This window comes from Nuphar pumila, unplaced genomic scaffold (assembly GCF_984573655.1).
Source record: "Nuphar pumila unplaced genomic scaffold, dmNupPumi1.hap1.1 HAP1_SCAFFOLD_1475, whole genome shotgun sequence".
NCBI classification, from domain to species: domain Eukaryota; kingdom Viridiplantae; phylum Streptophyta; class Magnoliopsida; order Nymphaeales; family Nymphaeaceae; genus Nuphar; species Nuphar pumila.
Genome location: NW_028323687.1, coordinates 297 through 25,441, shown reverse-complemented (window position 1 = coordinate 25,441; position 25,145 = coordinate 297). Strand labels below are relative to the sequence as shown.

Sequence of the window (25,145 nt, the reverse complement as noted above, 5' to 3'; positions counted from 1 at the left end):
ATCTTGGGCAAGGTGAAAGTAAATGCTACGGGCTTCCAAGGGAACCGTGACAGCGACATGAGGCTCAAGCAAGTGGGCAACAAGCTGCAACATGGAAATGCTAGCAGACGACAAAAAGTAAGCATTGAAATCTGATATATTTGACACTCATATTAGCAGGGCGCTTGAAACCGCAGGTCCCATGCTCTGTCTGGATGGTAACAATGCATCGACCAGAGTGCCGATGCAGGCATGTCTCTCAAACGCGCCTTAGGCATTGCGTACAGTGCCTTAGGCATTGCGTACAATTGAACTATGATTTTTTCAGTATTGGACGAGTTTTCAGGCGCCTGTCTTTTGTCTGGGATCCATCCGCTGCAGGCTCCTGGGTGTCAACTTTCGTGATTGTATTACATCGTAGCCCTGAAGCATACGGAACAGCGACATCATCTTCCCTCTATCCGTTCATATGCATTGTTGAAAGTGTGGTACATCGTTGTCATGGAACCGTGCACCATTTCGGCGACTTGCCTACCCTGTCAGCTGCGACGATGGTTTCTCAGCACGTACGGAAGTCCAGTACACCTGAAATCATTCATGCAAGCAATACTATATTGTGAGAACGTGATAGAAGTAATTCGTGTCTCTACGCCGTCCATGTTGCCATATAGCTTGCTCGATGCCTGTTGAGGCATGCAGTGGCCTGTTTTGAACGCGGAAAAAAGGAACGTGCGAAACAAGTTACCAGTCATGCGTAGCAACCGTGATCAGCTGTCATGCGGCATCACAAAGCAACGAACAACACCTTGTATAGGAATTACCCGCAACAATTGTTCGCGAATCGATTGCGCTGCAAGTGGAACGAGACTCGCCGAGTCAAGCCTGTGATTCAGCCTGAATTGTCGATCGCACAAAATCGATCGCGGTATATGGAACAGGTACCATTGGCAACTCAAATTGGTATTTGAGAATCTGTGCCACCATGATGTCTCCGAGCAAAGCTAGCGCTCGGTGCTTGAGGTGTGCACAGGCTGACAATCGGTATACGTTTTGCAATGGCGATTTGGAAGACCGATGAAGAGTGATTCGGAGATAGACCCAGCAGCACAAGAGTTCACAGTACTGAGCGCAATGAGGCATTCATTGCATGCATATCGGCACCGAACGAATCCATCTCAAACACCTCACACGCTTCGAATAGGTCTAGATAGCTTAACTGCAGATGTTCGCTCCAGATAGCTCTGCCTCCGTCCGCAGTGACCCGCGTCCCGAGCCCACTCACGACACCTCTCACCAGTGGCTTTGCAAGAATGCGTTTCGACTCCCAGGTCGGATGATGTTGTATCTGTTTTCAGCACTACCACATCCAGTTCTGTCCCAAGACATCATGCATTTTCAGGCATCTCAGAATGTCAGCCATCGTGTCGTTTTGTCGGTGCACATCTTGCCATCTGCACCTGCAAATCACACGGTCTGGAGAAACACAGTCTTTCGCTCTGCAGGCCCAGAAGACGCGCGCATCAAGCCGAAAATGTACGTCAACCTTGGCATCACATTCGAGAGCATGGGGCTGCTGCTCAACGCGTGCGAGAACTACCGGGCGGCATGCCATTACGAGCCAAACGCCAACTACCGCGCCCGCAAGCTCTTTGGCTCTGCGATGTATGCCCTCGGGGAGTTTGCCGAAGCGGAGGACGCCCTGCAGCACGCGCTGGCCATCTCCAAGGCCCAGGGCCGCGAGTTTGAGGACGCCCACTGTGACCTTGGCTGCGTCCAAGTATGTGTCAGCACGCTGCATCCCCTGCTACGCAGTATTCTGCGAGACCCTCTGATTTTTCGGGTCCAGATGCCCGAACATATGCGATTGTTGGGGACAAAAAAATGGTGGTCGAAGCCCATTCTGGCGCAGCACTGACTGTTGCTACGGTTGACTCGCTCGCCCACCGCGGCTGTCGCGGACACAGTTCAACGTTGGTCAGTGCTGGGAGTCTCTGAGGATGATGTATCTTTTCACAACACCACCGCATTTAAATGCACATTGTAACTGCTTAATTTATCTGGGCAAATGCAGTGCGCAAGGGGGAAGTACGCTGAGGCCAAGACGCAATTCAACATCGCCACCGGCCTCAAGCCAGACCACCTAGAGGCACTCTTCAACCTGGGCAACTTACATCGGCAGCTGGACGAGTTCACGGAGGCCAAGGCGTGCTATACCAAGGTGCTGCAACACGCCAGCAGCCATTGGAAGGCACACCTCAACCTCGGCATTGTGCTCCTGGCAACGGGGGACCTCAAGGTGAGAACTTCGCCATACTGCTATCAGTGCTTCGCCAAAATCGGTTACAATATGCAACCAAGATAGCACATTTGAAGTGATAAAGCTAATTGGAACGTCAGCTCATTGAGCGGTCGTCAGCGTTCAAGCATCGTCACCACCATCTTGTTCCATGCAGGAAGCGGAGGGCCACATCGACAAGGCGCTTGCAGGCACAGGCAACCGCGTTGAGATATATGACGAACTCAAGGCAGTCAAGCGGCTGCACAAGGGAGGAGCCAACACCCTCTCGAAAGTGCTCAAGTCGGCTCCCCCCGAGGTGAAGCCCAGCCTTTCGCCTATCAACAAAGACTACGGCACCAGCCGCGGCTATCTGCCAGCTCGCCGCCGCGGCGCGATGGGCAAAGCAGACAGCAAGCGGGTCAAGGCGACCGGCCGCACGGTGCGCGCCAAGCACTCACATGCTGTCGATGTATCTTTATCTTCGTTTTACGACACTACTGCATCCACAAGGACATTGGCAACCCAAAGAACTACTCGAGAACAACACATCTGTGGAGTGTTCCCGGAATACAGCATCTCGGCGATATCCGTGGAGTCTCCGTGTCTCGGGAAGTCTTCCAGTCCATGGTTCATTGTGTTATCAGTGCCAGTCGTGCTAACTCAAATATGAAAGGGCACGCTGAAGGTTCTGCAAGTTGTAATCAAGCTCTCGATAAAAGAAGCCATAGCTTCAAGTAGTAAACGTCACAAATCAAGACGCTGGTGGCTGACGAGCGACACGAGGAGTGCAGTTGGAGGAGTATCAGGTCCGCCTCGACCAGGCGCTGCTACAACAACTCACACCCTTCATGCGCCTGCTCACGATCGAGGCGCTCAAGTCGCTGGCCCGCAACGACTACATCGAGGCCCAAATCGGCGGCTGCCTCGTCAAGAAGCCTGCGGCAGAGCTCATGCTCCGCCGGTACGTCGTGAGCGGGATGTCCCCCCTCATCTTTGCTCACACCATGAAGGAGGTGAACCGCCACCTCTTCCACACGCTCGACAAGGACAGCCAGGGCGTGCTGGATTGGGGCTTCCTGCTCTCCGCGCTGATCTTCTTGGTTGATGAACCTGAGGAGGTGCGACCTCCTGTTTTTGATGCGGCGTGTTGTCAGATGTGATGATGGTGTTGAGGGGTCTCGATAGGCAAGAACATGAGAAGCGCTGAACAACATAAAGTCCCATTCATGCTTTACTAGGGCCTGACAGGGTGTGATGTGGTGAAGTGTCATCCAACCGCTCAAAACGCCTGACACAGAGAAGTAGCTTGCATTTTTAACCACTGGCCTCCTCGCATCGCTTGTTTGGCTGGCCACCTATCTTTATTTCAGCACCTTGGGTGCCTGGTATTTCGATCGACGGATGGCTGAATGCATGGCGTGTCTGTATGCACATCCGAGTCCATGCTTGTTACGATTGTGAAGCCAACCCGTACGGTGCTAAGCCTGCAGTTCTACCGGGAGAGTGACCACGGTGCGGCGCTGTGTAGACATGCTGCCCCCCCTTGGCAGGGTCGCTATGATGGTCCATCAATCCCTGGGGACATCGATGACCATTTTTGCGATTGAGTGACCACGAAAGCGCCTGGGGAAAACAACGGTGTTTTGCATCATTTACTGATGCAATGTCCATGTGAAGGCAGTAGTGTTGCAAAGGAAGAGAGGTCATCAAGTTCTGATCAGGCAAATGTGCAGCCATACATCTCTGCAGGTCATCTGCACACCTGAGGGTTGTGGCAGAGTGGATGGTTCACTTACGTTCCCCTTTCTACATGGTACAGATAAACGCTTTCTGCCAGACGCACTGCATGTGCTCATCCTTTCCTCAAACGGAAGATTGCAAGTTCAAGCCTCAATTCGAGCATCCAATCTTACACGAATACGGTTTACATTTGAGCGTTTCAAATTCAAAGCTTTTGAAATTCAAATTGACGGTTCCAACTGTGCACAGGTTGTTCTTGGTGCCGTTTGGTCTGTGCTGCAATGGCGCAACCAAACCAGCGACTCCATCAGCCTCGCTTCGTTGAAGACGTTCTTGAATGCGCTCAAATCCATCTTCGCGGCAGATCACCCCGCCATGACCGTTGTCACTCAAGAGGGCACTTGCAACTACGAGGAATTCAAGGCCTTGCTCATGAGCGAGACGGAAGGTTTCCCATGGGTCGTCGCATTGCCTTTGCTGGGCTCTCGCCATGGATGGGTGGTATAAGCCTCCCCACCCATGGTCCCTAGTGGCCTCAGAGCTACCGAAGGCAGGGGGGGGGGTCAACCCTTGCCTTTGCTTCTGGCTTAAGCAGACGCAAAGGTGCAGAGGCTGCTCCGAAAGGTTGATTGCTTTGATGTTGACCCGCGAAGTGGCATTCAAACTTCTGGATGAGCCGAAAGTCGGCCTCCCTTTGGTGCTATGTCAAGGAGCATAAGTTGAGGCGCGATGTTCAATGTACCCGCAGAAGACGATCCGTTCAATTAGTGACATTAATATCCGAAGATCCGACTGGGCCACATGCAACGTAGGTATGGACACGATCAGGCCATTTCGTAGGCAAAGACGCGGCTGAATCCCTCACATAGAAGGCCAAATCCACGTTTGTGGCTAGTCAGTACTGCGCATTCATTAATTTCAGTTGGCTTCGAAGTTTAGCAAGCTTAGATTGGGTCCTTTGGCCCGCCTGACAGCTGCCTGATGCCGTATTCGAACCATGCAACTGGCGATGCTGTACTCATGGCGGACATTTTGATTGACTGCCTCTAGCGTTGTGTCTCTGGGTATCATCAATGCAGAGCCCAACGGAGACCAACAATATTGTAAAGCAATCGTGGATGATGACGAGTGATGGCCTTGCTCTGCATTTCAAGCATGCAGGCAGTGGAAGGGGCTAAGTCAGACAAAAAAAATGGGCTGCAAATAACTTGCTCATGAGGCTGCGTCTTATGAAAACGGTTTGCCTTCAGCTCTTTTGCCCGATGCTAAAAAGCGAGGGGTGTTTGTTACAAGCGACAGGGCTGGCAAAACAGGAAAAAACACAGAAACTAACACTGAAAACAACGTCACAAACTAAGACAAAACACACAAGAAAATCAGCAACCTAAGCTACGCCGGGATCTTCCTGCGGTGCATCACACCCTGCATGGAAGTCCGAGCCGACGTTCACGGCGATACGAGAGAGGGACTTGTAGTACATGCGCGCGTTGCCCTTGCACAAAGCACAGCTGAGCTCCCGAGGGGTTGTCATTGTAGCAAAGCAACTACAACCAGCAAGTACAGGGCAAACAATTGATAATTGGAGGCACTTTATGATAAAGCGCCGTCCAGCACTCTCACTAGGGGCACTCGCTTGTGCAGCTGCGAACTTGGTGCATGTGACAGGCACGTTGTGCAATGCAGAGCTGAAATGGTGATGTCGGGTGGCGCATTTGCATGTGCAAATGGTGATGTGTTCTTTGCAAGTGCTGCTTCAACCACAGAAACAGCCACGTGACGACTTTGTATCTGTTTACAGCAATGCGCATCCAAACAAATATTGGCAACTCCAAGTGCAACGTCCATCATAATCAGGACACATCTGCGTGTCAGTAGCACACTGACTGAGATTCAGGACTAGGAACAGGCACATCAGAAGCAGGACCGGTGGTACTCATACTCGATGATTCCTCTGCAAGGCTTTGCAGCCTCGCATCACAACGAGAAAAGTCAAATCCATCAACAGAGAAGTCAAATACAAATGAGTAGGTGCTAGAAGAGCAGGAAAGATATATAATCTTGAATATGTAGAGATGGTATTATTCGAAGGACCCTCTTGGCTGGCGCCCAAGTGTGCAGTACGTCTGAAGCAGATGCTATCTATATGAAGAGCACTACCGCCTCAGCTTTGACAACCCCAAATTGGCTGGGTGATGAGACGCATGCAACACTGCCTAAAAAATGTTTCGACGGACTAGCTTACCGGATGAGCGCTTGGCACATTGGATGGTGCCGCCTACGTTCATGGTCAACACAGCAGCAGCAACACACCATGCTTTCAGCCCCACAAGTAGACATCCTGGGCTATCAATGACCACCATGCTGGTGAATGGCCTGGCATGAGAAGGCACACTTGCAAGTGAAGGGGGCAGCTCCCATAGTATGATGCGCACATGTCCTAAAGAGCCCCGAACAAGTTATATGAGACAATCCGGCAGCGGCAAGGCCGTTTGCTGAACCGAAAACTCCAGCAGTTCAACCTAATGACATGGAGCATACAAATTTATGGCTCGGCCCGAGATGCGAAACAAACGAGCAGTGCGCGGCCCGGATCGGCTTTGACATGTTGACTGCTGACCTATATCAATTCTACCCGTCCAATAAGTCGTGTGGTGGACGGATCTCACACACTATGAGCCGGCCTACTAGAAATAACGTCTTGCCGGCCTTTGCACATGACATGGTTGAAGGAAACACTTTGCCGGCGAAGCTAAGAGCTGGCGCCCTTGCAGCGACCAGTGTCTTGGGAGAGGCAGCGCAGGAGCTATGTCGAGCTCGCGGCTGACTCAGTCAGAGCTGGAGCCTTCTTTGCCTTTCTTAGAGGTGAGCCGCTTGACCTGGGAATATGCGAAGACGCCGAACAAGGCTGTGGCTGTTCCAATAGCGTTCATGGGTGTGACGGGGTTGCGGAAGACGATGACGGACGCGACGATGACGATGATTCGCTTGATACAGTTACCGATGGAGTGAGTCACGGGCGAAACACGTGCGAGGATCATGTAGGATACCTGCTGGTATGAGTGGAATGTTAGCGCTGCGAGGGTTGCCGCGAAGATGACGCCGTTGGATCTGCAACGCCCAGTGCACGCATTGCGTCTGGCGTGAAGTTGATGCCTTCTTTGATCAGGGCGATTGGCGTCAGGATGAAGAACGAGAGCATCGTGATCATGGAGAAGAGCCCGATCGAGCCGCCCAGCTGCTTCTTGATGTCTGGTGTCATAACTTTCTTAGAGAGCACGTTGCGGCTTTGGAATGTGACGTTGGACCCCATGGCGGTCGCGAAGCCCATCCAGTTGAAGGACGCTTCCGAGATGGACGCGACGGCGACACCACCGACAATGGGGAGCAACGTCAGCAGCACCATGGGGTTTGGCTTATCCCCGAGGAACAAGAAGGAGAGGAGGACAGAGAAGAAAGGCTCCATTGCTTTGATAGTGTGCGTGAAGGAAACTGCGACCATGCCCAGCGAGCAGTTTGTCAGAAGATTCCCCAGGGTGTGTACGACTGCCAAGGGCAGAAGGGCCTTCAGAATCCTGGGAGATGTGTCAATTTTCCTGCCCGTGGCTACGAACCAGCCCAATCCGATGAGTCCACCTACGAAGAATTGGTATGCCGTGCATGTGAGCGGGAATTGGAACGCCGTGAGGACCTGCTTGTTATAGATGTTGAAGACGATATTGAAGGCATACCAAAGTCCGAACATAGAGCCCAGCAGCAGTGTCTTCCCCAGTCCCGACTGATTTTCACTGGATGCAGCTGCTGCAGCAGCATTTGTCCGCACGCTAGGGCGAGAGGCATTGGCGGTGCAAGGTTGCCTCAACGGTGCAAATGTTTGTCCTGCCACCTGCTTCGTTGCCTTGATCGAAGGCCGCTGGATGGACGCAGGCAACAGCCTGGGGCAAGCTGCAACTGCCAAATTTCTCGAAAGAATAGAGGTCTGCATGTTTCCTGTATGATAGGCCGCTGGACGTGGAAAGTTTCGTTGATTGGGTTCCGCACTCACAACGGAACGATACTGCAGCCAAGAATAGCACAAGCAGAAGGTGGTCTGACGATGTCAAATGTACAGAATGTACCTTTGTCTATTCATTTGTCGCATTGCACTGCGTTAGCAATTAGCCTGTAGACCTTCAAGACCATCAAGGCTATGCCGAACACAGCGCATGGCTACTCATGGAATCAACGCGGTGCTGCATAGCACTGCACGCCAGGCAAATACCCGCACATACTGCGGTCAGATCAACGGTTTGAGTGACACTGGCTTGTTTGCAATGCAAAGTAAACAAGCAACGTTCTCGTGCTGACGTTTGCGTACAAAGTCGTCAGGAAGTTGGACGTGCAATCCGCCGGCTCGAGGAAAGTCCAAGTTCTACGAGCACGTCTGAAAGCACTCCTTTCACGAAAGGCATAGAGACCCCATATATGTAGCATATGTGCCAATATTTGGACACACTTTGTTGGCCAAGCTCTTTTCGACACTAGGGCACGCTGAAAACCCTACCAAACTCACGCGACATAGTAGGGCACATCATTTCTTATCACTTGGTCATTTCCTTCCCTGACATCAGTGGCATACAAGGGGAACGCCACCTTGCACATATGAAAACAATGACACACAATCTGAACGGTGGAGGTCAAGCATATCAGGAAACCAGCCAAAGTAGTGAATCACAAAGCCTGGACAGCGCGACCTTGGGAACCAAGGACTAGCTGCCACATTTGTTGCATCAACAAAACCATGACGTCGCGGGTACGGGTCACAAGCCTCAATCAACAGCTATGCACAAGATCCCAGATGTCAAGACGCCCTGCCCAAAGCCAGTGACTTGCCCAACGCTCACAGGCACAGCTGGGGGTCGGCGCCCAGAGAGGGCAGCACATCACTGCACAGCAAGGTGAGCTCATCAAGCGCATCGCTATCGGCTGCAAGGCTTGGCAGGAAGGAGTCGCAGCCAGGGATGGCGGCAAACGGTCTGCCGTGTGCCACATCCGAGTCGAGAGAGATGTAGAATGAGTCAGCATCGGCCCGTGCAGATGCTGCGGAGCAAGTGCGGTCCAACTCAGCCAGGAAACGGCCACTTGCGTCAAGAGAGGAGCGAGCTCCCTCGCCGCGCTCTGGGCTGGTGACCGCGCAGGATGCATGCGAAGTCAGAGCAGTCCTAGTCAGCTTTGCTGAGACGTCGGGGGGGGCTGCGCTGCGCTCAGGGTTCATGAAGCGGGGTGTGTTGTTGATCTCAAGCCCGCTGGGTGTCGGCGACGCCACAGCGTGTGAAGCACATGGAGACATGCGGTGTTGGAAGAGCTCGAGGGCGGAGAAGAACAGCTGGCAGCCTGAGTCAGCTTCCGGAGGGGGTGACCCACTGCTGGCCCCCCTGGCGGCATCGAAGGATGATGCGCCGACGGCCCCGCCGATTGCGCGGACATGCGGACTTGACAGCACTGCGAAGCAGTGCCTCGGTGTGTGTCCAGCTGCATCGCTTGGGTTGCAAACCGAAGCAGGGTGCGGTGTGTGCTGAGGAGTATTGCTGTTACGGCGGCGCAAGGGCTGCGCTTCCACGTGAAAATCGCGCCCATAGCGGCGGTCGAGCGCGGGGGGGGGGGAAGAGGTCGATGGTGTGGGGTTGTCCGTTGTTCTGGTGTGATCGGAAGGGCTGACACATAGCGCGTCCTGGACCTCAAGTTTGTTGATGAAACTAAAGATGCTGTTGCCACAGTTGTGGTTCCATATCAAACCGTCCTGCGACTGGCGCTTGGGAGCTGGGGGTGGTGCCGGGGCCGGTGTGTGTTGGCTACCCATTCCGTTGTCTGTGGGCCGACCACGCTGCCTTGCCCGCTTGACAAACCTGCACATGCACTCAACAACGATTGAGCATGGTCACCATGTATATACCGCGCAGGTGGAGATACATCCAGTTCCTTATACTATCAGGTCACGGTAATGGTAGTAAAACATCCAAAAGTAGTTTTTGGCGTTGTCAATGTCCACACGGATGCGTCAGTGTCGTGACAAGGTACATCATCATGACATCACGTAGCACACGGCATAAAGCAGACACCTATCTCGAAATAGCGATAAAGAATTCGCAACATTTCAGCCGACTCAACGTCGGGACGCCATCATTCCATCACATAGATGCCAGGTGGTCACAACGCAACCAAGTTATCACAATAAAAACAAAGAGCTCATTGAAAATTAGCGGTCGGGACAGGCAAGCCTGTCATAACCGCGCGGCCGCTGGCACGAGCCAGAACGTGGAGAGAGCGCCGATACATCTGTCATTGCAAGCACAGCCAGGACCCGGCAATTGCACACCTGACCACGTTGCCGGGCAGCTGTGTGAAGCGACCGTCCAGGGAGAAGCGACCAGCAGGAAACCGGAGCACTGTCGCCTTGAAGCGCTTCTGGCGCTTTTTGTGCTCTTCCCCCTGCTGCTCTCGACCTGCAAGCTCCCACAGCGAAACATCGGCCTCGGATGCTTCAGCACTTTTGCAGTTACTGACCGGCACCTTGCTGTTACTGAGTGCTCCTCCGATCCAGCTACTAACGGGCTCCATGCTGTTGCTGGATGCTCCGATGTTCTGCCGTCTGCCTTCATGCGGCTGCAATGGCTTGGCGTGTGCGCGGAGGGCATTGCCAAGTCGAAACGCGTCGCTGTGCGTGCGCTTGAGGGTGCCCTGACTCTGCACAGCCAGGCAGTGATTAATTTCTTGGAGGTCACCTATAACGCCACAAAGCTCAAGCCCTGCTTTTGCGGTGAGCTGACAAACGGCTTGCATTCATAACACTCGAACTCAACCCTTGCAGCTGACTGAGGGAAATGAATGTCGGTGGCATCATTCTTGGAAATACCTACGTATAGGTAAGTGGCAGGTGCAGGTTGACAGTCACTACAAAATGATACCATCGTACATGCACTGCTCAGTTGCGCTTGGAAAAGCCATGTCTTAGTGGCTGGTATTAATGGTACTGAGGTATGAATTCCAATCACCTCAACTTCAGACTTCGACAATATCGTTGCGATGACTGACGAGCATCGAAGAAATGCTTGCATAGCCTGTGTGTCTGATGCTGAATCGAAGGTCCTGTGTGAGCTGCATGTCATTTCTAATTTGTGGTCGGTGGCTTGGATATCAATATGCTGCCTGCCAACAAGCTGCTGTTCTTGGCTGTGGAGATAAGACATCAGCTTCAGGGTTGCTAATCTGCGTCTGGGGTCGTTACGCTTTTAAGACGTTTCTGCCCGGTTCCACAGAGAACGCTGACCTGCTGCATTTGTTTGGACAACAAAATGTTCGAGCAAAATGCCAAATTCAGGTTCCAACTGCACCGTTAAAAGTTCCAGCAGCCATTCTCCGCATAAGAAGGAGCATTATAAAACAGTACATATCATATGCGTAACTTTTAAAGGTGAAATGCATGGCCAGCGGCAAAGACGGACATAGGCCTGAGTGCATCCAACGTTGTATGCCACTACGTACCTAAGTGCGAGAGAAGGACAAGCAGGTGCAAAGAACGTCCAACGTTGACAAAGCGCCGATACTCAAATACAGATTAGGAAGTCAATCTACAAAGACGCAACGTTACACCGATTTGCCCTGCGAAAACAAGAGGCTGCCGTGCTCATATGCTCGAAAAAGTATATATCCACTCATTCATCCACACCGAACAGAAGTTCGCCGCTTTATCTGAGCCACTTCACAGCATGCAACAATGTTATACAACAATCATTCAAGTCGCAAGTGGTGCTTACCCAAGCCACGCTGCTATTGCAGATGACAGACATTGTATTGGAAGGCGGAGGCGGTGACACTGTTGGCACGCAATGCGGTGACAGGTCACTCAAGGCGGAAGCATAAATGTTCATGGTCGAAGCTCCTCTATCTTGAGAGAGTTGAAAAAGAGTTGTGGGAAAGTCCAATATCGCGGCAGCGCTTGTCACTATGGGGACCCTTCGAGGCGCAACCAACATAAATTTGAAAGATTTGCGACAGCAAGCCTCATACCTCTTTGAAAGATGGGCAATACATGTTGAAAGCATTCGCGGCCTCGCGTGAATGCAAATTAGCGATGTCAGCTGTATGGTAGCTGTCAAGAACCTCTCTTGTCAGAATAGAAAAAGGAGAGTAGTCGGCAGGTGCCTTGATCCTGTCAGAGCTGCATGGAAGTACTGCATCGAGGTTGTCGAAGCTCCTATTAAGACCGAGGACCTAACGCGACCTGATGAGGTAATGTCACGATGCCATCGCATCCTGTGTCCGTAGCCTACTAGGCGTAGGCGGTGGCGTAGGCTACCACAAGGCTACTCATATGCAGTTGATAGTTGTGCACACAACCCTTCTTGAGCCAAAAGCGTTCGATGTGGCAGCGAGTGTTCAACCATAATCAATTCTGGTCACCATGGCATGATCCATGCGACTTTCCGCCATTCGTCAGTGTCTGTTCGCTTCTCAAAGTTCGAATTCTGCCTAGGTCCTTCCTTTCACCATGCGAATCCATGATATCTTGAAGCGTCCTGCACGCACATGTGTGCATCGTCCACGTTCTCGTCTTTTGAACCAACAATGGAGTCAGCAAGTATGTCGTAGGGCCAGGGCGATGTGCTGCCTTTCTACCAGGGCCGTCAAGGCGGAAAACGAGGTCCCAGGCATGGTAGAATCGCTGGACAATCTGAAATATAATAATGAAGGTCATGTGGCAGTGATTGTGCAGGTAAGGTGCACACAAGTGGATCTCTCCTCACCTGCAGGGGTCTGTTCGAGATTGTGTGCCTGTCAGGGTTCGCACAGCACTTCACCTCTCAACGATTGCATTTATGAACCGAGCACCCTGACCTGTACTCTGGTAAAGAAAATTGATATATTCAAGGCTTCATCACTGACGCTGGTTGAGTCCATCAGCATGAACCGCCCTACCGTACCCTATCCACACGTGACAACAAAGGGGCTGGATTTGCAACAGGGCTGTCTTGTTGGCAAGTGCATTTGAGGCTCCTCGGTCGTGGCAATTCGTGCGACAGGGTGTGCCGCAACCGAGAAAGTGCATCCACATCCAGAGTTCGATGTCCAGTGAATCTCAGCGGCTAGTGGACAAGGAATGTTTTCCCCAGCTCGTGTCCTTCCTCACAGGGCTACCCATGCTTGCAACATAGGCAGCATGTGCTTGCTGGTGATTGACACCTCGTCGCTCATTCAGCGATTTCTACATGACATCACCGGCATGTGTGTGCCAAAAATGCAGGCATGTTCGAGCATCTGTGCCCACAAAGCACACGGCCTGGTGAGTCGCTGCATTTGTTGCAGAACATTGACACTGGAGAGGTCTGCATGCAAGCCTTTGCCGACCGGTCAGCAGTGAGCGAAACGCTTCAGACGGGGTTAGCCACGTTTTACTCAAGGAGCCGAGGGGGCCGGTGGTGTAAAGGGGAGACCAGCGGCAATTTCATCCAGGTGCGCTGCCCTGACAACCGCAAACTGTCGGGGAGTGCGCATCGTTATGTGGTTGGCTATCTATAGCTAGCCCCTCTGTGGACTTGTGATGCAGCAGCCTTAGTCTGTGTATTCGGATCAATCTGGCTTCAGTCATAAGCACTTGCACAAGTCAAATGTATGGGAAGATCATCGTTTCCCATTACAAACAAACCCGGAATCTTGAGGATGTATGATGATGATGTATCATTTTGATGTGGTTTTTTTCGGCCTAAGCCGTAGCTCTTGCTCTTTCTCTGTGCGATGTAATGATGTATCATTTTGCAACTCTACCGCATCCACATGGACATTGGCAACTCCAAGAACTACTTGGGAATCACTGCTACCATGACTTTCATCTGAGGCAAGCGTACCTGGACCAGCCTGACTTACCACATCCTGAACTGACATGTCTTCTTCATCGTCTTCTACCCTGCAAGAAATGTATCCTGGTACTATTGGTGACGTGAATGCTTGGTTGCTTGTTGACTATTTCCTGCCAATATCTATGAGATGTATTGATGATCCTGGTACAGGCGGCCTTTTGCCAGATCGTGTGCTTCGTGGTATTGGATGCGCGTAACGCATGGATTTCATGGCAACAAGGGTGTCAAAACCCAATCTGGCGCAAATGACTTGCAAAATTTGCAGATCCGAATTACTCCTGCTGATTCGCAGGTAAAAGACATCTTTTTGGACTGTGATGGGGACTCAATCATTTATCTTGGAGTGCCCGCTGGGCCATCCTGCCACACAGGGGCCCGCAGCTGTTGGTACTCTCAGCTCGACGCTGCAAGTGGCACAGTGACGCAGTGCGGAGAGCCCTCAAGCGATGAGCACCAGCCCCGGAGCACTCTGCTGGCTTTGGAGCACCAGATAGAACAGCGCCGGCAAGCGGCCGACCAGGGGGCAGGTCCGATATCCCTTTGAGTGTTACGTCAGCCTGCCTTTTAGACTTAGGGTTTCCAAGACGACTTCCTAGCAGACTTACTTGATGAGATAATGTGTGCGTTCCCTGAGATCGCTTGTATACACGAACCTTGTAAGACACGAGCGACATACCAAAGAGTGCATAATTTTACCCCTTCGTTGCCCCTTGTAATCTGCCGTTCGCTCCCCCATTGAGAGCTCAGGACTCCACCTTGATTCCCCCTCATATTCCACCTTTCTTCCCTTTGAGAGCATCATTTCCTTTCATTCACGCTTGTATTCCTCACTTCACTTCCCCTGTGAGTGCAGTGTTCTTCCTTTCTTCCCCCTTGTGTTCCACCCTTGACTCCCCCAGCAAATGCAATGCTTCCCCTTTCTTTCACCTGGCGCTTGTGTCAGGGTAATTCTGTTGCCCCGGCGCTTGTATCGGCACATGCGGCCCGAAGCTCCTTGAGCATGTTCCCAGGCGATGCAAAGCACGCCTTTAGAGATGTGGCGTGATCATCCGGTTAATTGACCGATTGACAGATTCTCAAGTAGTACTTGGAGTTGCCATTGTCTATGTGGATGCGGTAGTGTTGTTAGAAGATAGATACATAATCTTCATGCATTGAGAAGCTGGGTCTTCACAAATTCTGGTGTGAGCAGCGACTAACGCATGCACTGCCGCTGGTACACGGTTTATATAACTGTTTCAAAATCGGGAGGCAGGCGAAGCTGACATCCAAAGCTTTTGATTTTAAAGTTCGCCTGCCTTCTATTTATCTACCGGCATGATCCTAATTGATTATTTCGTGCCCTGACTTGAGAGTATTTGTGCTGCAGAGGGAAAGCCAAGCTGGACCGCCAAGCTGCTGAAGAATCCAGAGCTGCTGTGCAAAAAAATTCGGGAGGAGGCGGGTGAGTTGTGCGAGACGTTTGAAAAGCAGGAGGGCAAGGACCGGGCCGTGTCCGAGATGGCCGATCTTTTGTACCATTCCCTGGTGATGTTGAACCTGCAAGGCGTTAGAGTGGAAGCTGTGCTTGCAGAGTTGCGGAGTCGGTTTGGGACCTCTGGAGTTGATGAGAAAGCTGCACGACCTGCAAAGAGCGGCACTCAGCAATAAATGATGGTTATGCCATCCAAGGGACACCCCAACCATCAACCGTGCATCATTGCACATGCAGAAATACACAACGGTTCACGCTGCACGAGCCATGCATACGTGTAGCCATTGCCTCCAAGCCAACGTCTCTGGATCGGATGACATGGACCGCAGCCCTGCAGACTTTCCAGCCGCTTGATTTGAAGTTTCAGCTTTCTTGGTATTCGGCAAAGGAACCAACTTGCAATGGTGCACCCGTCAAACGAATGCGCCCTGAGCACCTCTGCGCGTCGTGATCATTCTGTTGGGGATTCGACGTGTGCAACGCTTGCATGGACGATGAGCACGTTGGAACGCGCATCACGGCTGTCCATATGGCATCTTCCAGAGGTGGCCAGTTCCGGAGTTTCACCTTTGTTCAATTGCAAATTCGTGCTGATTGGGATACTGGGATCGATTGACTTTGGAGATTAGGATAGTTTTTGTTGACGATGACGTACATGCGTATTTGAATTCTGGACACCTGTTTGTATACGAGCGTCTTGTCAGTATATCCACGAGTGCCTCTTTTGTCATACCACTAGATACGTATATCTATCTGACAAATAAAATATCTGTCACTCATGCACTATGTTATAATATTGTCAACTGGCATCCACAATTAGTGAACGCGTGCGGCAGTATGGTGTAAGCCATCGTGCTGGAGAAACGTCTTTCAGTCTGTCAGGAGCGAAGATGTGCAGTATCTCTGGTCAAGCCCAGTTTCCCCTGGGCAACCACGACCATGGGTATCACACCAACGCACGTGGTCCGGTAACCTTAAACGTGCACAAGGCTCTTTTCGAAAACACTCGTTTTTCATCCACGTACAGTCTCACATGAAATGCTGACATGTTTTGTACGTCTGTGGGTGAATGCGGGCTACGCTTTGTCAAATGCTCGCGACACGTCACCTCTGGACTGCGACTAATCCACACAACTCGAGGGCAGGGCGTGCCACTTTGCACCTTGGCCTTCATCATCGGACGTTCAAAGCGTGTTTACGACAGGATGCACACCCAACGTTTCAGGCATGCGTCACAAACTGTTCGGCATGTTTCCTCATAACAGCACTTCAGACGGTGCAACGCAACATTAGTCATCGCATTAGCTGCCCATCCCTAGGCTATCGCGTTTGACCACGAAGGCTGAAAGGGTTGTGGAACTGGAATGCATTTTATTTTGGTCTGTGCATAATCGATCTGCTGCTTGCGTGAGGGCAAGATTCGGCAGAATACCGACTAGGCCATCAGCATTTTGAATGCTGCTGTGGTACACATCTTGCTTGTGACAGCATAATTGAGTCAGTGACTGGCCTCGAGCGATTATATTTTGTGTTTTCATGGCTGTGTTTGTTTTTCGGAGCATACGATGAACGTTTTCGCTAGGCAAGCTAGCCAGGCACTTGGGGTTCGCCGACGCAGGACCACCACAGCATAGGCAGCCATCTTCCATCAGCACAGCACTCTCGATCATCAAATCTTCATCACAATATGTTTGTTGACGCCGATGGATTTTGTCAAGGCCCTACCGGAGATAATGAGACATATCTCTTTCTGGCGAAGGTGCGTCCGGACCGTTACAACGTACACACCATTCTCAGGGTTTTGTTTCTATTTTGCTTTTGTGATCTGAATGCCTTAACTACATGTTGTCATAAGTCCCAGTTCGTTCACCTCTGCCTTTGCCTCTACCTCCCGGGTTGGCCCCGTACACCAACGTGAACAAGACTTAACCTGTGCACTGTGTGATGTCGCACGCCAGACGACGTGAAATGGCCTCCCTACATCAAACAGGGATTATTTTTGCTATTTGCGTGTCCTAATGGACTGCTGGTGCTGGATGGCAATCTCATGGCAGGTGCTTGCATGGTCCACTTTTTGTCGACACCCGCGAACATTATATTTCGTTGATCAGCGCAAGCATCTTTTGCCGGAAACGTTTCAGCGCTTCAGTCCTTGGCTCTAGGAGACATTCAATTGCGGCTGATCATTGAGCATCATCGCCTTGCAACTGCTATCGCTGCCGTCCCCTGTACGCATACAATATACTGTGCACTGCATGATCTTGGACCGCGGAAGTACAGCATTGATTATATTGAAACCGAACACTTGGATTGATAATGTTTTGGTTCTGCTTTGGCGTGTGCTGTAGGCTGAACATCCGATGTGTGACTGCACTTGTTGCGTCGCATGTCTGATATGACATGTTGCTGCTGCACGACCAACAAGCTAGGATTCGGAATATATTTTTTCGTGGGTTCACGCTGCCTACATTCAGGGGGGCCTGTTCTTTGTGGTCACCACTATGTGAAGATGTGCACGGGCGGGGGGCCCGACCTTGTACTGAGGTCCAGCACCGACCCTTCTGTTACACATCATCAGCTAATTCAAATCAACGCATCCTTTCCACTCGGTCCTGTCAATCCGTAGGGATCCTTGTACTCTGGATCCCTGTATATTGAGTACCGTGATGATGTAAGGGTGCTTGCGTGTCTGGCGCTTTGTCGCAAAAGGACGGAACGACATGTGCTATCATACTGTATGGTTGCAACAATAAAATGCTTTTATTGTCGCACGAGTATTGATGAATGGCTTGACAAGTAACCTCGCCAGTTGTGCCTTCACCAGGCACAAGACGCGACCTTGAGGAGCAGTGATTCTGATGCGTCCGGCTGCCTTGTACCCCGTTTGTGTACCAAAGCTTGCTATACTGTCCCGGTGTTCAGAAATTTCAGGCTGGCTCCACCATGGATGCTGCCATCTCTTCCTGACGTTGCCACACCGGATTCACATGCCACTGCAACCCTGCATTGCTCTGGCATCGTTGGCGTGCTGAGCAGTACGATAACATGCCATAATTGTATTCAGCGTTTGCTGCTTCGCTTGTTTTGTTTATAGCAACCATGACGGATTTCTTTATATGTTGCGGCTGCTATGTCCTGCAAAGAACACGTGTTGCGTTGCCATGCAGATTGCAGCTGTTGCAACTGAGGCTGATGTGGAGGCACTCTTCTCCATGTTTGGGCGAGTGACAGACATTCAACTTTTCAGACACAATGAAAAGAGTTGGGGGTGTGGAGTGCTCTCGATGTCCACAGCCAAGGAGGCATGGGTGCGTCCCAAAAGCTGCTCTCTACGTGATGTGCCCGCTGCACATACGGCGTATATATATATATATATATATATATATATATATATATATATATATATATATATATATGCATGCCTACGTCAAGAGCCGCTCACGCAGTCGTCCGAAGGCACTCCTATTGCCTGGAGACATTTCAACGATGCTCTCGATGTGCTCTCCTTTGGAGAGATTTCAATTATGCTTTCATGGATGTGCTCTCGTTTGGAGAGATGTCAGTGATTTATTTGTTTCGTTGGTGTGCTCTTGTTCGAAGAAAGCTCTGAGATGTTCTCGTTGATGTGCTCTCGTTTGGAGTGATCCCGATAATGCTCTTATGGATGTGCTCGCGTTAGGAGAGATCGCAATGATATGCTCGTGGTGTGCTCCCGTGTGCAGATGTCTTAATGATGCTTTAGTTGACGTTTTCTTGTTCGGTGCAGTTGGCTCAGCATGCGTTGGATGGGCTCTACGTATGGCCAGGCATGAGCTGTGCGATGCTAGTCCAGCCCATGTCCTCGCAGGACTCCTCAGCAGATGCCAATAGGTGTGCTGCTCAGTCAGATCAGGGGAATAACACCAGTTACACTACTCGAAAAGCATTACCAGTTGGAGGCAGCGACACGCTTAGCAAGATAGTAGCAAGATAGATGTTCCAATCGACTCGGGGATTCTAGCCTGAGTCGTCCACATATGTAGCCTCACTCAGAGCCCAAGCACTAGACATACAATAAAACCGTCAGTTTCAGGATACCTGGTTTCCAACACAAACTACCACCCAGTGAAGCTTTTCGGCAAGGGCCGATGCGGTTCCGTCATGCAATGCCTGTTTCAAGCGATGTTTGTGTTGGCAGTGCCAGCATCGTTGACACTTCCAACGATTGGTCATCCTCAGAGAGCTGGGCTCCACTGAGTATCCCGTTCCATCTTTGCTTTTGTTTTCGGCGCTCTAGGTACCCTGCCGACCCAAGAAATCACTCAACATTTGGCACCGTTGATGGCATCAATGACAGGATACTTGCCGCAAGAATAACCTTCTCCTATCGATGCTTATCGCCTTGTATGCATGATCACTGGAACGCATGGAAAGGATGCCTCTCAACGCCCATGGGTGCCATTGGCTTTGAGAGCTTCAAGAGACATGACCGTATCTCACCAGTGTTTCGCCTGACCCCGTCATTTTTGGTGTCCAGATGCCCGAACATGCATGAATTTTGGAGACCAAAGTGGGGGTCGAAAACCACACTAGCGAAGCACTGGCGAAGCACTGGCGAATTAGCTTAAGAGACACATACATACGAGACAGATAGTATAAGAGCACCTGCCCGACAAGGGATGCCAGGGCTTGACCGTGGGAGCCATCAGCTCATAGTTAAAAGGCCACACACTTTGGAACATGCGCAGTGGGAATTGACCAACAAAAAAAAAAGGAAAAAGTGGGACTCCACATAATCGGAGCTTCCGAGATTATGTGGCACATCATCTTGGAACCTCCAAGATCATGTAGATGCACACTTCGTCAATGCCCACCGTGCATGTTCCTAGCTTGAAAGGGCTTTGAAGTCTGCGCTGATGGCTCCCGCGGCCAAGCCTTGGCATCCCTTGTTTGGCAGTCGCAAATGCGCATCGCTGGCACCTGCCAAACTATCACCCCCTCCCCCCCATCTAGCATGTCGTGGCCCGCCTCACTTGTGTCACCTGCTGCTTTGGCGACAAAGTCCGCTCCTGCATGAGTTAGAGACTACACCTTGACGCTCTGCAATGTGCAGGTCACCACACATGACGCAGCTGCAGCTGCAGAGTCAGGTGCCCCCCCCTCCCCCAGCAGGCGCGCTGGCAGGCGGCATCTCGCCCACCCTCCAGGAGGTGCAGTCTGCAGTCCTCGAGTATCTCAACGAGCGCCGGCAGCGCCCCCCCAAGGGCTGCAACGGCGACGCCATCAAGCTCTTCGTCGGAAACGTTCCCAAACACTACCAGGAGTCTTGGTTGCGGCCGGTTTTCGCTCCGTTTGGCACCGTGGTTGAGCTTGTGGTGGTGCGGCCCCCATGGCGTTTCACTGCTCGAGGTACCATGCAGATCCAAGAAAACGCTGAATGTTGGCATTATTAATGCGATATTATCCGACATTTCAAGCCTTGGCGTACCCCGCCGACCACATCTGCTCAGCCATCCCCCCTTATAACCCACTGTGTCATGACCTGCTTCCTTTCGCCGGCCCCTCGGCTGCGATGCCGTTGCTTCCGTCGCTTGCCAAGGTTGGAGCTCCATTTTCTGTTCCCTGAGTTGCAGCAGCGAGTGCTGTGGGGCGACTTTGCAGGAATCGCAAAAGCGGAGCACAGCTTTGACAAAGTTGGTTTGTGGTGTACACCTGCAACGAGCGCTCCACACCCTAACCATACCTTTTGTTTTTGATGCCCTTGGTACCCTGCCGACTAATTAAATCATCACTCAATATTCAGAACAGTGGATGGCATTAAGCAGGCCACACTGCCGAAAACACGTCTTGACCCTAACCCCAACACAGCAGCAAGCTCTCCTTCCAGTTTCGCTCAACGACGCTGACACACACCGGCGCTGCCATGCAGATGCGCGACCGCTACACCCGAGACAGCAAGGGCTCCGGCTTTGTCTGGTACTCCACCCGCAGCGAAGCCGAGCGCGCGATCCTCGCGCTCCATGGCCAGTGCGTCTTACCGGAACAGAACGGCCCTGGGCGTCACGCGCTCGCCGTCCGCCCCGCCACCGTCCGCAAGCGTCAGCCTGCCCTCGAGCAGCAGCCCCCAGAGCGCTGGTCGGCGCGCCTCCCGCCCAGCCACCATGCCGACATGCGCGCGTACGCCTACGCGGACCCCCCCCCACCCCCCCCCGACTACTCAGCCTCCTCTGGCACGAACTCCGCGCTGATGCAGCTCGCCGACGCGACTCAGAGCTTCATCCCCCCTCACCTGATCGCAATGCACAACGCCGCGCTCCGTACGCACCTGGCATCGGCCATTTCAAAGCGCTCTCAGGCCGCCGCGTACAGTCAGTTCATGCAGCTGCAGCCGAGCGTGATGGACCTGCAATCTGAGGAGACAGCGATCTCCGACGGGAGTCAGCTCGCGATGTATGGCCACCTCCACTCCCACCTGCACCAGATCGGTTCCTCCTTGATGGACTCGCTCGATGACGATGCTGACGCGGCCTACGACCAATCCCGCCTTGCTCCGTTTTACAACCAGCACCAGATGCAGCACACGCACAGCGCCGTCGATGGGTCTGAGACTTCCGAGCCGTCGCGGGCGCACCTCTCTCAGCTGCCACGTGACGCGTCGCAGGATGAGTCAGACATCTCCGATCACAGCCGCTCGCTCGCGGCGTATGGGGCACAGCAGATGGCGCTTCCCCGCAACAGCCAGAGCGCACCCCCCCCCCCGGAGTTTGTCCACCGCAATTTCGGAAATGCGATGATGCAGATGCAGCATGTGCGCCACGGCGTGCAGGACCCTCAAGGGAACTTCTACAACGCCCAGTACGACGCCCAGCGGCACGGTTTCCCTGGCGGGCCCGCCCGTCCTGCCCCCCCCCCTCCCCCTCCGAACCGCGGCCTCGCCCTGCCTTCGAGCGGTAGGGGCAGCGCACAGATGTCCCCCCAGCAAATGCAGCGCTACAGCCCCTCCGTTCGATCAGAGGCCCCCCCCCCACACCCCCGCAGCCCCGCTCCCGCGCAGTTCCATGCACAGACCTACCCCCCGCGCAGCCAGGCCCGTGAGGACCCCATCATTGACCCCTCCAGCGTCGCGTCCTTGCAGAAGCAGCCCTCGAGTCTCGACGCTCACTCCAGCCTCTCCAACGGCAGCACCCCAAAGGCGCACGGCTTCCGATCCGAGCCGTTTGCCTGTGACCCCACGCGCCCCGACGCCTCAGCGCCGCTCTCCCGCCAGGACCTCTACGCCTCCCTGCTCCGGAAAGTCCAGCCCCCTGAGCCGCAGGATGCCCTCCTGAAGTCGTTCACCGACCTCTCCCTCCTGCGCTCGTCGGCACACCGCACGCCCTCGCTCACCAACGCCAACTTTGCCAGCCACACGCTCGACTCAAACGACTCTTTCCTCGCAACGATGTCCACGACTGCACAGGACTTGCTGCTGCAGTCCAGCAGCACGGCAACCACGTTTGACTCCCAGATGACGCTCAAGAGCCAGGGTCGGAGCTCCCGATTCGGCTCGTTTGAACCGAATTCACAGTCTCGTGCGCTGAGCGGCACCTCCTCCGTCCCGCAGAGCAGCATGGCGCTCGAGGTCGTAGACGAGGCGCGCCTAGCGCGCGAGGCGCCCGCGGCGCCTGCGGCGCCCGCAGGCACCTCGGGCGCCGTGGGGGAGCGCCTCGAGCGCGGCGGCAGCAGCGGCCGCCTCTCGATGCTGATGCCCAACTCCTCGGACGACCCTTCCTACGTCGGCCCCTCGGACACTTGGAAACTGACGCCCGATCTGGATGCGGAGGGCACTGCACCCGAGGACAGCTGGGAGCGGTACATGCTCGCTCTGGAGCTCAAGGGCTGAGGTGCCGCACGCGTCTGGATGTTGTCCCCCCCCCCCCCTTCTTTATGGCTGACAAGCCCTCACTTCACCAGCGGCTGGGGGTGCCACTGCCGACACAGCGGCTGAAAGGCCGAGCGGGCACATTGGCGCATCTCAATCCCCCCAGGACTCTTTCCCCAGTAAGTTGAGGGCTGCCAAGCCCTCCCACCGTGCCAGGGGCCACTTGCTCCGGGCGCGGAAATGGAAGCAGTGACTTGCGGGAGCGTGTGTTCCACCTGGGCGCATTTTCCGTGGCCTTGTCATGAGCCCGAGCGTCATGTGTGGCGGTGCATGGGCTGCCTCATGCTGCAGTGATCCCTCTCTGTGATCTGTTGTGCATTTCCACCCTGGTGTGGCCGCAAGCTGCACGTCACTCTTCCTCCGGCCCCTCCACAAGACACCCACCAGCGCTGCGGTTAGTGCAGGGCTGGGTGGCACTTCTCGATGCCAGCACTTCTTGTGAGCCCCGCTGTCTGGAACCCTTGAAATAGCCAAAGCAGCCCCAAGGAACCCTTGGAATGGCCGAAGCAGCCTGGCTTCAAGGTGCCATCAAAGATGCTTCCGCGGTGTGTTCCAGCCATCCAGCCTCTGTACCGTTATGCAGTGCTAGAATGGGTTCCGACTCTCACTTCCGTTCAAGCGTTTTCATGTATTTTGGGTATCCGGACCCGAGAAAACAGAGGCTCTGGTTCAACGCTGGCGGTATGTCGGGCAGGGCTGTGTCCCGCCTCTCGTAGTCTACGTTCAGCATGAGTCATTCAGGAGTCATCATGAGTAATCGGACATCGCTCGCACCTGCGGTGGCGGGTGTGTGTGCGAGCTGTGCAATGTCTATGCAGTGTGACCTCATGAAGGGTGATTTAAGAAGCCCTGTTGCGATAATACGCAGGCATCCTTGTTTCGCTCTAACACTCACTCTGATGCAACAATGGTGCTAACCCTGATGCATGCGCTCTATCTAAGAGCGAGATAGTTGTGGGTGGGAAATTACCAGGCCCGGCTTTTACTCATGATTCTTGTCCGGTTATGGCAAGGTCCAGGTCCTAGGTCTACCAAGTTGGCTGACGTAACATGGTGACCCCTTTAAACGTATACATTGCACAACTGGTATGTATCAACCATACCGAATTTGCTGCCCTGAGCGGCGTGCCTTCGGCCGCTGCATATCAGATCAAGTCTCCTGGGGCTTTTGTTACTTGTTTGCTGGTATCTGAACCACAAGTCGGTTAGGTTTGGGGCTGGCATGTATGAGGCAATCGACGTGTGATTGTTTAAGTGCCAGCCAGGACACGGCTCGTTCCGTGTGTGACCCTATCTGCAGTGGCATATCTGAAGCACTTTTTCATACTCTGTTCCAGCTGTCTTTTCATAGTGAGCAGCTGCGGCGCAAGTGATTGACCGATCACCCACGAAGCGTTCAAAGGGTGTGTTCTACGGCCTTTCGCGTTTGCCAGAGCGGTTTGCACAATCCACGCCGCATGGACAAACATGAGACCGCGTCATGAGGCAGCTAGTGACTGCCTGCCTCGCGTACGATCACTGTGTCCTTCTCGACTGCTGTCTCTCAGTGCTTCGCCAGATTCGGTTCCAACCCATTGTGGACCCGGAGATTCTGAACGTTTGGCGAGACACTGCTGTGTCTAGGTCTCTCCGGTCTCTCGGGAGCCAATCGACTTGAGCATCAGCTCGTTAGGGTCCCGAACCTCAATCATCACCCGTTGCAAAACTTTCTGCCGTTGTGACACGTGCAACGAAGCCCACGTGTTTCGACAGCCACACTTTCTGCCACTGTAAACAGCGCTGCTGTCTGCGAAGAGGAACAGCAGTAGCAGTCTATCCGCCGTTTATGTGATGAGTCCGCCATGGTGACATGGCGCTCTGACAGGATGTACTAGAGGGCATGTC

At 53.1% G+C, this 25,145-nt stretch overlaps 1 protein-coding gene and 1 pseudogene across 1 annotated transcript; one reads left to right on the top strand and one right to left on the bottom strand.

Moving 5' to 3' along the window:
- Window positions 1-6,822: 6,822 nt before the first annotated feature.
- LOC149809266 (phosphoenolpyruvate/phosphate translocator 2, chloroplastic pseudogene) lies at window positions 6,823-7,979 on the bottom strand (annotated as a pseudogene).
- Window positions 7,980-12,115: 4,136 nt separating this feature from the next.
- Window positions 12,116-15,537, top strand: LOC149809265 (histidine biosynthesis bifunctional protein hisIE, chloroplastic-like). Its single transcript, XM_089994927.1, has 5 exons — window positions 12,116-12,262; window positions 12,507-12,746; window positions 13,337-13,483; window positions 14,180-14,414; window positions 15,257-15,537. The coding sequence occupies exons 1-5, from the start codon at window positions 12,116-12,118 to the stop codon at window positions 15,535-15,537; spliced, it is 1,050 nt and encodes a 349-aa protein (XP_089851053.1).
- Window positions 15,538-25,145: the final 9,608 nt, after the last annotated feature.